Source organism: Stegostoma tigrinum, chromosome 23 (assembly GCF_030684315.1).
Source record: "Stegostoma tigrinum isolate sSteTig4 chromosome 23, sSteTig4.hap1, whole genome shotgun sequence".
Classification (NCBI taxonomy): Eukaryota; Metazoa; Chordata; class Chondrichthyes; order Orectolobiformes; family Stegostomatidae; genus Stegostoma; species Stegostoma tigrinum.
In genome coordinates, this window is record NC_081376.1 from 46,134,727 (window position 1) to 46,147,785 (window position 13,059).

At 39.4% G+C, this 13,059-nt stretch overlaps 1 protein-coding gene across 4 annotated transcripts in view; it reads right to left on the reverse strand.

Annotated features, from left to right (window-relative positions):
* LOC125462092 (Golgi apparatus membrane protein TVP23 homolog A-like) overlaps positions 1-13,059 on the reverse strand; it is a 74,470-nt gene that overhangs the window by 41,720 nt on the left and 19,691 nt on the right. For all 4 annotated transcript variants that reach the window (XM_059654135.1, XM_048551612.2, XM_048551610.2 and 1 more), the window contains exons 4-6: positions 9,258-9,347; positions 6,467-6,598; positions 681-809 (exon numbers count right to left, since the gene is read on the reverse strand). In XM_059654135.1, the coding sequence (XP_059510118.1) occupies positions 681-809; positions 6,467-6,598; positions 9,258-9,347 (351 nt within the window). The remainder of the gene's footprint in view (positions 1-680; positions 810-6,466; positions 6,599-9,257; positions 9,348-13,059) is intronic.

Here is a 13,059-nt window from a genome sequence, read left to right on the forward strand (position 1 = left end):
TGTATCAAGTCATAGTTATACAGCACGGAAACAGACTCTTTGATCCAACGAGTCTGCATCAACTGGATATCCTGAAACAATCAAGTCCCAACTGCCATAGCTGTTCTAAGGCTGGAATACTAAACTCTGTATTTGGCAAGTACATATTTCACTGGAAGGAACACAGCTAAATATCAAATATAAAATAATCAAATATTAAAACACATTGAGGTTGGCACGTGTTGTGTCTTAATTACAGCATGTTGGAGTTCCAGTTTGGTCCAGAGTGGCGTATACAACACTTGATCCACACATGTCTCAATACCCAGTGTTAGCATTATTCATATCACAGACGACTGGAGAAATACTTCAACACAGAAAAAGATTTGACTTTTTGTTGTCAGAGAATTACTTTAACTCAAAAACTTACTGTGTGAAAAACAAACAACTTATATAGTGTTCTTGACCTAATAAAATACCCAAAACATGGAGTCATTTGAAGTTGGAGCTTAAGATTAGGGTCACCAGTTTAAGATAACCTCTACTTCTCAACTTACTTGCTTCAAAGATTTTGTTTTTCAATACGTAATATTTTATAAGTTTTTAAATCTTTATAATTTAATAGGGACTTTCATTGAGAGCACAAAAAACTTTTAAAGACATCCATCAATGGTAATTTAAGTTAGTCATTTTAGCCTTACCCTTTGGAAGAGTTGTTGGCCTAGATACGTTGAAGCTGCTTTTGTGACGTTCTTGTTGCCCCCAAGCTTGCAACGGACATATCCATATAGATTAGCAGCTTGTAAGGAAAGTCCTGCTATCACCAAGGCCTACAAGGTAGAAGCACATTAATTAATGGAAGATACAGAGGTCAAATGAAGTAGCAACATACTAAATTTTAAATAAGGTTAAATGAACACAATAGCTCATTCTTTTTTCAGTAATTAAAATCAATGTAATTTCTTCCTCTGAATATATGAAGATCATATGCAACCACACAGTTAAGCAGAGTCTCTGCTAAGCGAATGTACTTGAGTGGCTTAGACATCAGTCAAGTATTCATAAAGAGGACTCCTCGAAGCTGTTTCAATAAATAGATGGCCTGGCATCAAAGCTTTCCTGTGCTCATTTTGAAAGTTGCTCAATATTTTTAGCCTTCTAAATCCATGGATGCCAATGCAAAATGTCTGGCATAAATACACTTTTCTGAATGAGATAATTACTTTGAGGCCCAGGAGGATATGTCTCAAGTATAGCCTGAATGATGATTACAAGGAGATAGAACGTCAGACTAGTGTGATGAACATTAAATGATGCAAATAACACTTAAAACTTTTCACAATTTTGCACCATCTGTGATCTTTTATTTTGTAGAAAAATGGATAGACTGTGGTGCTAAGGGATTCCGTAATTTTTGGAATCTGTACCTTTTTTTAATTCATTGATGATACCTGGGTATTGCTCAAAAGACTGGTATTTACTGTCAATTCCCAATTGCCCCAGTGGCCTGCTAGGCTACTTCACGAAGGAGTTAAGAATCAACCATATTGCTGGAGTCATATGTAGGCCATAGGAACAAGAATATAGGCCATTCAACTCATTCAGCCTGCTCCACCTTTAATACAAACATGGCTGAACCAACATCTTTTACCCACATTATCCCAATAACCTTTTATACCATTGATAGATTTTTCATTGCCAATCTCTACCTTAAACATATTCGGAGGCTTATCTTCCACTGCCTCTGTGGTAGAGAATTCCAAAGATACACAATCCTCCGAGTTAAAAAATTTCTTGTCTTAGTCTTAAGTGTCATCTGCTCCTTATTTTTAAACTGTGTCCCCAGTTCAAAAAACTCCCAAACCAGGGAGTTACTTTCTCTATCTATCCCATTAAGTATTCTGGGGTTTCAATAAAATCACCTTTCATTCTTCAAAACTCTACAGAATTCAAGCCCAGTCAACCCAATCTCTCTTCAAAAGGACAATCCAGCCATCCCAGGTACAAGTCTTGTGAAGACTCATTGCATTCTCTCTCGGGTAATAATATCTTTTCCGAGGGCAAAACTGCACACAATACTCCAGGTATAACTATATTTAAACAAATGAAGTAAGTCTTCATAACTTCTGTACTCAAATCCTCTTGCGACAAAGACTCTCATTCCATTAGCCTTCCTAATAGCTGCACCTACTTAATAGTCTTCAGTGAATTACTGACAAGGGCTCCTAGATCTTTTGTATATCTACATTTTCCCAGGTCTTGCTATTTAAGAAACATCCTACACATTTTTTCCTCCCACCGAAGTGAATAGCCTCATATTTCTCCAAAACTACTTGGCATCTTCCATTTACTTGCCCACTCACTAAGACTGTCCAAATCTTCCTGAGACCACTTAACATTCTGCTCACAGCACACATGCCCACTTAGTTTTGCATCATCCACCAATTCAGAAATATTAGATTTGGTCCCCACATCTAAACTAGTATGGTATATTGTAAACATTGGGGCCTAACTACCGCTTCTTGCAGTACCTCACTAGCTGTAGCCTGCCAACATAAGCATGATCTGTTTTCAGCCTATTAGCCAATCCTTAAACCACGCCAGTACATTACCACCTATCTCATTTTATTCTCCAGGACTTTATCAAAAGCCTTCTGAAAATCCAGTATATTATGTCCAACAAATCTATCAATTTTGTCAGTAACATCCTCAAAAAACACCAACAAGTTCGTCAAACACTATTTCCCAAATGCAAATCAATGCCTTCTACACTCAAACAGATCATTATTATCTAAGTGACCATTTATCACATCCTTATAACAAACAGTATCATTTTCCCTTCTCCTAACGTAAGGCTAAGAGGTCTACAGTTCCCCACATTCTCTCTCGCTCTCTTTCTCTCAAATACTGGGGTGACATTTTTCAGCTTCCAATCTGCAGGAATCATTCCAGAATCTGTAGAATTTTGAAAGATCAACACCAAGCTATCAATAAATAGCTGTGTCCTTCAAAATTCTGGGATGTAGCCCATCAGATCCCAGGGTTTAATCAACTTTAAACCCATTATGTACAACTTCCTACAAGTGCTAATTTCCTTCAACTTCTCACTCTCCATTGTCACTTGCATAGCTAATTCTGGGAGATTTCGCATTATCCTCATCAGTGAAAACAAACACCAAGTAACAAATTTGCTTCTCTGTCATTTCTCTAATCTCGACTAGAAAATCTTGTTACTCCATCTGTAGTGGACCCGTAATCATCTTAGCCAAACATTTTTTTTTTATATCCCCACAGAAGCTCCTACTGTCTGCTTTTATGCCTTTTGCCAAACTGCATTCATAATAAATGTTCCTTTTCCTTATACAATATGTTAAAAATTGATAAAGTTCCTAATCCTCAGACTGACTACTATTTCTGGCAACTCCACATGTCAGTTTTACTGACACAATCCTTAACTGCCTTTGTCAGCCACGGTTGTCATACTCAGTGAGTTTCTGCACTTTGAAAGAGAGCTTGTTACTGTAAGTCATGTAATAAATCTTGACAGAATTACCTACGTACTGTCATGCCTTTTAAAGTATTTTCCCAATTCATCTCAGGCAAAGTGTCCCTCATTCCTTCATTTTTCCTCATTCAAAAGTTAACATTCTTGTTTCAGAATGAACAACTTCACTTTCGAACTCAATATAAAATGGTATCATATCATGGCCATTCATTCTGAAAAGTGCTTTTCCAACCAGATTGTTAATTGGTATTTTTTCATTACATAATATTTGATCCCAAATAGCTGTCCTCTGGTCAATTCCTCAACATCCTGCTCGAGAAAACCATCCCTAACAATCCAGAAACTTGTCCTCCACAGTGTTATTGCTTGTTTGGTCTATTTGCAGACTGAAGTCACCCATGACTACTATGTTCCCAATGCCACATACTTCTCTCTTCTCCTGATTCACGCCATCCCCCACAATTCCACTGCTATTTAGTGGCCTACAATTAACTCCAAGCAGTATCTGCTTGCACCTTGCTGTTTCTTATTTCTACCCAAACAGGATTGCTTCATAAACTTCCTTTGAATATTCAGTTCCTAGACCTGGTCATCATGCAGCCATGTTTCTGTAATAGCAATTAGATCACATCCATTTACCCCTATTTGAGCCTCTAGACCTTGTTATAAATGTTGTGTGCATTCAAACAAAACACCCCTAAACTTTGTCTTTTGGATTTCATTCCACTTTCAAAGCATACTTGCTGCTTGGTTTTGTTTCTCCCATTTTCTCTTGCAAGCAGCTTTTATACTTTGTGTTACCAACTTTATTTCCTCCGAGTCATCCCTCAGGCTCCCAACCCTCTTGATAAGCTAGTTTAAACCCATCCCAACTTCATGAGCAAATTTCCTTGCAAGGATATCTGTTCCAGTCCTGTTACAATGTACAAGCCCCACTTGTCACAAAACCAGTCCCAATGCCACAGAAATCTTATGCCCACCCTCTCCATCAGGTCTCCAGCCATGTATTCAAGCAACCAAGCCTCTTGCTCTCATGCAAATTAGCATATGGCACTGCAAGAAATCCTGAGTTAAATGCTCTTCTGGTCCTGCTTTTAAAATTTTCTTCCTAAATCCCTGAAATCTGCTTTCAGGATCTCATCTCTCTTTCTCCCTATGTCATGGTCACAACCTCTGGCTGATTTTCCCTTCCCTGGAAGGATATCCCATAGCTGCTCCATGACATCTGACCCTGGCATCAGGGAAGGCAACACACTATCCTGGAACTATGTGCCACATAAAACACATGTATGATTCCCTGGCACTACAGTCTACCCATTCTTCTTCATACATCCCTCCCCCGAGCTCCGCATATAGTTGAGACATCCATTTCCCTCAGCAGTATCAGCAGTATCTAAACTGGAATAACCAATTAGCAAGCAGTACAGATTCAGGAGACATCTGTACTACCTGCCTGTTTCTCATAGACTACCTGGCAGTCACCCATTCCATCTGTACATCCACAGTTCTGAGCAACAGTGTGACCACCTCTCTATACCTGCATGCCATATAGTTCTCTGACTTATGGAAGTACAACAGAGATTCTAGCCACTGCTCAAGTTTCAAAACCTGAAGTGCAAGCTCGTGCAGCCAGTGACACAGGGTATGTTCACACATATCTCATGTGTACACTCCACGTGGCCCAGCTAACCTACCATCCCATAACTCTAAAAACTATTGGCTACTCTTAGTTTAAGTGCAAAAAAGCTTCACTTACGTCAGCTCTATTTTCATTCAGTCTACTTTAATATCTTGTTTTGACATGATTTAACTTTGGTTCCCTCTGGTACTGCTCTTTGCTGAAATCCCAAGTAGTTACTTCTTCTTTATAAATTAAAGATCCTTCTAGCTTTAAGCTAAGTAAACAACACCCTCAATAGCTGTTCTCATCAATTGATACATCTACATTTTTCTTATGATGTCACTCTTAGATTTTAGATCACAATGAGCCCGGCTGCCGAGTTGCCCCAAGGGGTGGAGACCCCACAGGTCCAGCTGTCTTCACTCCAGGAGTGTGAACAACTAAATCTGAAAAGCAAATTTCCTTCCCTAAAGAATATCAATGAACTTGGTGTCTTTTTTAAGACTAGCCCAGTATTTTCATTGTCATCACTATTAGATAATTATATTTCAAAGTCTAATTAAATTTAAATCTGATAACGTGCCACATAAAAGATCTTGCATTCGGCAAGAGCCCATAGTTTTGGGATGACATATTAGCAGATGGAGTGTAATGTGGGAAAGTGTGATGTTTTCCTCTCCGATAGCAAGAATTGTTTAAAAAAAGATTATTTATATAGAGTCAGTCCTCATAGTGCTAAAGTACAAAGGGATCTACATGTCCTGAATCATAAAAGGTCAGCATAGATAACGAGTAATAAATAAATAACATGTCATGAGGAATACGGATGGAATTGAGATAACACAGTGTGGAGGTGAAGGAACACAACAGGGCAGGCAGCATCAGAGGAACATGAAAGCTGACATTTCGGGTTGGGACCCTTCTTGAAGGTGGAGTTATCTCTGACTCCAGCATCGGCAGTTCTTGCTATCTCGGAGATGGAATTGAGGCCTTTTATTGCAATAAGGAAGTCTGACTTCAACAATAGACAGCTTCTGGGGAGACTACACGTAACGTAATATTATGCATTTGGTGTCCTTAATTAAGGAGGGCAATACCTGCCTTGCAATTCAGAGAAGGTTCACAAGGCTGATTCCTGGGTTAAAAGAGGTTATTTTATGAGGAAAGATTAAGACGACTGGGCATGTGCTCTTTGGAGTTTGGAAAAATGGGAGGTTATCTTATTTGTCTGCCAGATCACACTGGTAGGTAGGGTCTATTCAGTAGAGGTCAGAGAAAGTAATTGTGTTCCTAAAAGAATAAGTAAAAGAAAAAAATAATTTCGTTCACCTTCCTACGACATTTCTTTTAGAATATCTTACCAGCCACTTCAGCTTCAGGGAGAACAAAGTACTGAAAAGAAATACGGTCCATATTAGAGGACAGACAATCAGTCCAAGCCAGAAAATCTGAGCTTCTGCTTCAGTTGATGAAGCTCTATTCTTAGGAGTAGTCTGTGAAGAAACAGAAAAGCATAAGTACACTGACCATAGTTTCTCATTCCAAATTTGAAAATGATAGAATGAGTACCGGAGTGAGGGGAAAACAGTGGGGGTGAGGGGGGAGGGGGAGATATAGTCAATAGACAATAAGTGCAGCAATAGGCCATTCGGCCCTTCGAGCCAGCACCACCATTCATTATGATCATGGCTGATCATCCACAATCAGTATCCTGTTCCTGCCTTATCCCCATAACCCTTGATTCCACTGTCTATAAAAGTTCTATCCATCTCTTTCTTGAAAGTATCCAGGGAGTTGGCCTCCACTGCCTTCTGGGGCAGACCATTCCATATATCCACCACTCTCTGGGTGAAGAAGTTTTTCCTCAATTCTGTTCTAAATGGCCTACCCCTTATTTTTAAACTGTGTCCTCTGGTTCTGGACTCACCCATCAGCGGAAACATGCTTCCTGCCTCCACAGTGTCCAATCCCTTAATAATCTTAGACATGTCAATCAGATCCCCTCTCATCCTTCTAAACTCAAGTGTAGACAAGCCCAGTCGCTTCAATCTTTCAATACATGATAGTCCTGCCATTCCGGGAAATGACCTCGTGAACCTATGCTGCACTCCCTCAATAGCAAGAATGTCCTTCCTCAAATTTGGAGACCAATACTGCACAAAATACTCCAGCTGCAGTCTCACCAGGGCCCTGTACAGCTGAAGGACTTGTTTGCTCCTATACTCAACTCCCCTTGTTATGAAGGCCAGCATGCTATTTGCTTTCTTCACTGCCTGCTGTACCTGCGTGCTTGCTTTCATTGACTGATGTACAAGAACACCTAGATCTCGTTGTACTTTCCCTTTACCTAACTTGACTCCATTGAGGTAGCAATCTGCCTTCCTGTTCTTGCCACCAAAGTGTATAACCACACATTCATCCACATTGAACTGCATCTACCATGCATCCGTTCAAGCCTAGCCTGTCCAAGTCACCCTGTATTGTCATAACATCCTCCTCACATTTCACACTGCCACCCAGCTTTGTGTAATCAGCAAATCTGCTAATATTACTTTTAATGCCATCGTCTATATCATTAATGTATATTGTAAACAGCTGCGGTCCCAGCACCGAACCATGTGGTACCCCACTGGTCACTGCCTGCCATTCTGAAAGGGACCCATTTATCACTAATCTTTGCTTCCTGTCAGCCAGCCAATTTTCAATCCAAGTCAGTATTTTGCCCCCAATACCATGTGCCCTAATTTTGTTCACCAATCTCCTATGCGGGATTTTATCAAAGGCTTTCTGAAAGTCCAGGTACACTACATCCACTGGTTCTCCCTTGTCCATCTTCATACATACAGCCTCAAAAAATTCCAGAAGATTAGTCAAGCACAATTTCCCCTTCGTAAATCCATGCTGACTCTGACCTATCCTGTTACTGCCATCCAAATGAGTTGTAATTTCATCTTTTATAATTGATTCCAGCATCTTTCCCACCACTGGCGTCAGGCTAACCGGTCTTTAATTTCCTGTTTTCTCTCTCCCTCCTTTCTTGAAAAGTGGGACAACATTTGCCACCCTCCAATCCACAGGAACTGACCCTGAATCTATAGAACATTGGAAAATGATTACCAATGCGTCCACAATTTCTAGAGCCACCTCCTTAAGTACCCTGGGATGCAGACCATCAGGTCCCGGGGACTTATCAGCCTTCAGACCTAACAGTCTATCCAACACCATTTCCTGCCTAAAATAAATTCCCTAAAGATCATCCATTACTCTAGGTCCTTCAGCCACTATTACATCTAGGAGATTGCTTGTGTCTTCCCTGGTGAAGACAGATCCAAAGTACCTATTCAACTCCTCTGCCATTTCCTTGTTCCCCATAATAAATTCGCCCGTTTCTGACATCAAGGGCCCAATTTTAGTCTTAACCATTTTTTTTCATTTCACCTACCTAAAAAAGCTTTATATTTTTGGCCAGTTTTCCTTCGTACCTCATTTTTTCTCTGCATATTGCCTTTTCAGTTATCTTCTCTTGCTCTTTAAAAGCTTCCCAGTCCTCCGGGAGAGAGGGCTAGAGAGCGTGCGAGAGCACGATAGCACATAAGAAAATGGAAAAGAAGAGAGGAGAGCCGAGGAGAGGGAAGAGAAAAGAAGAGAAGAGATGGAGAGTGTGGGTTTGAAGAAATCAAGGACAAAGAAGTAAAGAAAGATCGAGCAAGAGAAACGAAGAATGGTAGACAACAGGATGGGGTGGTGACATTAAGAGAATTAAGAGAGGTTGGCATGAAAACAGATATCAAGAATGTGGTGACAAGATCAAAAGAAAGAGCAGATCGAGGTTGAGTGCTATGAGGGATCTGGATGGATACTGGCTAAACCCACTGGGTTTGATCAGAAAATAATTCAAAGAAAAGGCTAGGGTTAGTTCTTTTTATTTACAATTTTTTTCATGAAAGAAAATAAAAGCACTATCTGTTTAAAAAAGTATCAACTTTATCGCTTACATAGAGATCCTTCAATAGAATCTAATTTTCAAATTGGCGAGAGTAAACCAGAATGCCACAGAATAGTTCTTGCAAAAGTAATGAGCTGGAATTTCACATAATCTTGTAATTCTTTGAACCGTTACTTACACAATGGGATTATGTTCAAACTGTATACCTTTTTGGCTTCAAAAAGCCAGTGACTTTTTCCATCTTCATCAATCTGGTTCCACCAACGTAAACCAACCAAGAGCCTTCCAGTTACATTCTGAAAGAATAAAACATTATAATTCACAGCATTATAATCCATCCCCTTTTTCATTATGATCCCTCAATCTACTATTTGGGGAAGCAGCCAGGAAGGGTTTGTATCAGTTTGAAATAAATGGGTCTTCATAAATTTTGTTCAGTCCCACAAGCAGTTCTGTATCTAGCAGCTGGCAGAGAATCATTAATATAATTCAAGTAACTTGTAGTACAGTGAATAATTTGACATGTTTTTAGGGGTTTTTTTAAGCAAATTTTCTATGAAGATTTACAAAACAGCACCATGAGGTTCTAGGCTTAACTTTATTACATTGCACAACAGTAATCAAAATATTGACACTTTGATGATAGCAGTGAACCAATTTCATTTTCAAAAATCAAATTTATATTAAATATTCTAAACAGTAGTTTCCACAAGGTTGTATAAATTATTCAGTACATTTTAGTTTTAAGTTAACCAAGTCAATGCAAAAACAGCAAAGGATTATTGATGCAACTTACACACAAATTGGGTTTCTGCAATTTTTTGCACCAGCTTAAAAAAAACTACCAAAAGCCAGCCTTGTCAATTCTAAGATCAGAAAAATCACAACTGCAAGTTTCCATTAATTGCATTTGCCTGTCAAACTGCAAGGAGGGTCTTAAAATTAAGCTTTTATTTAGGCTTGAGGGCACCATTAGACATTTCATTCATAGAACGTGGCTGGCACTGGCTATTGCCCATTCCTAACTGCACTGGTAAGCTGCTTTCTTGAACTATTACTAAGGATGAGATAGGCAAATTTTTAATTAGTAATGGGTTGAAGTGTTATAGAAGGTGGGCAGGAAAGTTGACGCTCCTGCTCCTGCTCCTGACGTGTAGGTATACAGTGTAGGTACACCTACAGTGCTGTTACGAAGGTAATTCCAGGTTTTTGACATAGCAATACAGTGAAGGAACGGTGACATAGCTCCATGTCGGCATGGTGATTTGTTTAGAGGGGAACTTAGTTAGCGGTGTTCCCAAGCATCTGTTGCTCTCAACTTTCTACGTGGTCCAAGTCAATAGTTTGGAAGATGCTGCCAAAGGAGCCTCGGAGAATTACTGCAGTGCATCTTGGAGACAGTTCATGTCCCCGCAACAGTGTGTTGATTAACGCATGGTCAAGGTGGCAATAATGAATGTCCAACGTCCAAGGATGGGTTGCTAATCAAGCAAGATACTCTGTCCTAGATGGTGTTAAACTTCAGCCTTATCAGAGCTGCCCTACCCTAGCCGATGCAAAGTATTCCACCACACTCCTCACGTGAATTGTAGATGGTGGACAGTCTATGGGGAGTCAGGAGGTGAGTTGCTAGTCTCAGAACTCCTGGGCGCTGATCTGTTCTTGTAGCTTTTAAGAATTGAGATGAGGAGGAGATTCTTCACTCAAAGTGTGATTCATCTTAGGAATTCTCAAATCCTAGAGGGCTGCGGAAGCTTCTTCACTGAGTATATTCAAGGCAAAGATCAACAGGTTTCTGGAAATTAATGACATCACATTATATGGGGATAGCTTGGGAAAATAGCGCTGAGGTAGATGATCAGCCATGATCTAGAGTGACAGGGCAGTCCAAAGAGTTAAATGGCCAACTCCAGTTCTGATGAACCTGTTCCATTATTCAGTGAAATCATGGCTGTGTTGTGATGTAATTTCAGGTATCCACTTTTGCTACATATTCCTTAATAGTAAGTTTACAAAGAATCATCCACCTGTGTTAAAATTAACCTCCTGTCCTTGTGTTTAGAAGTAGTTCCCAATTTCAAAACTGAATTGTCCGAAATTTAATTTTGAATTTTAATTCTGGGTCTTAAGCTGTCCAGCCAATAAAAATAGAAACTGTTGATGTTAACTGGTCTCATCAATTTTTTGACAGTTTGGACCCAAATAATCTTTTACCTTTCTTTAGGAGTTGGAAATTCTATATTGTTCAAAGGCCGCAGAAAATTATTCGAATTTAGGATGATTGCACAAAGGATATCCGAATTGAGATTTGAGATGGAAGCTGATCATGGTGGTGTTAAAAGAAACAGGAATGGCAGCAGTGCAATAAAAACATTTAGTGTTTGCAAGTGGCAAGGTCAGAAAAACTAGGTACTCAGTCAAGATATGAATGGAGGTGTCAAGGGAACATAAGGTTGTGTTATTGAAGAGATATGCTTAGAGAGATTAGGGTGTGGGCACAAACTGAAGGATCGTGGCAAGATAAAAAGAAGATTTCCTGGACATCATATTTGGGTGTTGCATAAAGACAGCAGTTGAGGCAGCTACACAAACTGGATAGTGACAACCAATTCCACCAAAGTATATAAATTGGTAATTATCCTCATTATTCTTTACGGAATCTTACAGTGCACAAAAAGCTTTCCAATGTATCATTGTCTCAGCATTTCAACTTATCTGAGGCACTTTCATAATTTTGCGGAATTTTGACAAAGTGCAACCTAAGTTTTATTTCTTATTAGGTGAGGTATAAGAAATTCTAATTCCATAGATTCACCAAAATGATAGATTTAAAAGATAGGATAATGGTAAGATTTTGTGAATTTGAAATAATTACCACAAGTTATCACACACATATTTGAATTCTCTTCTGTGCCTAGGGGAAAATATATAAATAAAAAAAGTTATCTTTTTAAAGAACATGAAATTGCATTTTTCTCCCAATGAATAGTCTTTGAACAAAATTATGAAAGAATGATTAGGTATGAATATTTGAAAATATAGATTTTTTGAGAAGTTATTGAGACAAGAATCTTTCACTCCATTTGCCTGTTTACTGAATAATTAATAACATTATAAAATTGTTCTTGGGTGGTCATAACCAAGGAGTTTTATTTACTGATATAGTAGGAACTGCCAATGCTGGAGAATCTGAGATAACAAGGTGTAGAGATAGTAGGAACTGCCGATGCTGGAGAATCGGAGATAACACGGTGTGAAGCTGGATGAACACAGCAGGCCGAGCAGCATCAGAGGAGCAGGAAAGTTTGGCGTTTCTGGTCTGGACCCTTCAGATTTTCTGAAGGAGGGTCCAGACCCAAAATGTCAGCTTTCCTGCTCCTCTGGTGTTGCTTGGCCTGCTGTGTTCATCCAGCTCTACACAGTGTTATTTACTGCTTAGCCAATAGGTGGAGGATTTGTCCAACAAAGAACTTTTCAGTCTTGTATTTCTCAAAAAAAACACTAATCAACTTATCGAGGAATAAAAAGAAACTAGTAACTGGCTAAGTACCAGCAAGTCTCTCACCATGGCAAAAACGTCATCACAAACAAGACATTTGGACGCACAGCACTTTCCAGAACCTGTGGTCAATGTTTTCTTCCACATGGACAATATTTTGGGTGTGGCTCCTGGCTGCCGAGGAGCAGCTGTTCCTGAAGTTGTGTTCCTACTAATGGAACTTCCTGGTAGAAATTAAGGCAGATGTCGAATATTCCAACCCATGTATGGACAGTGAGAAGCAAATTATGCAGCAACAATGGGGAAAGATCATCTGGGATGTTTTCATGAATGTCATAAGCAGCAAAACTAAGGGAAAGTTACAAAATAAAAGGAAAACCTGAAGAAGGGTCCAGACCCGAAACATCAAACTTTCCTACTCCTCTGATGCTACACAGCCTGCTGTGTTCATTCAGCTTCACACCGTGTTATCTCCGATTCTCCAGCATCGGCAGTTCCTACTATATCAG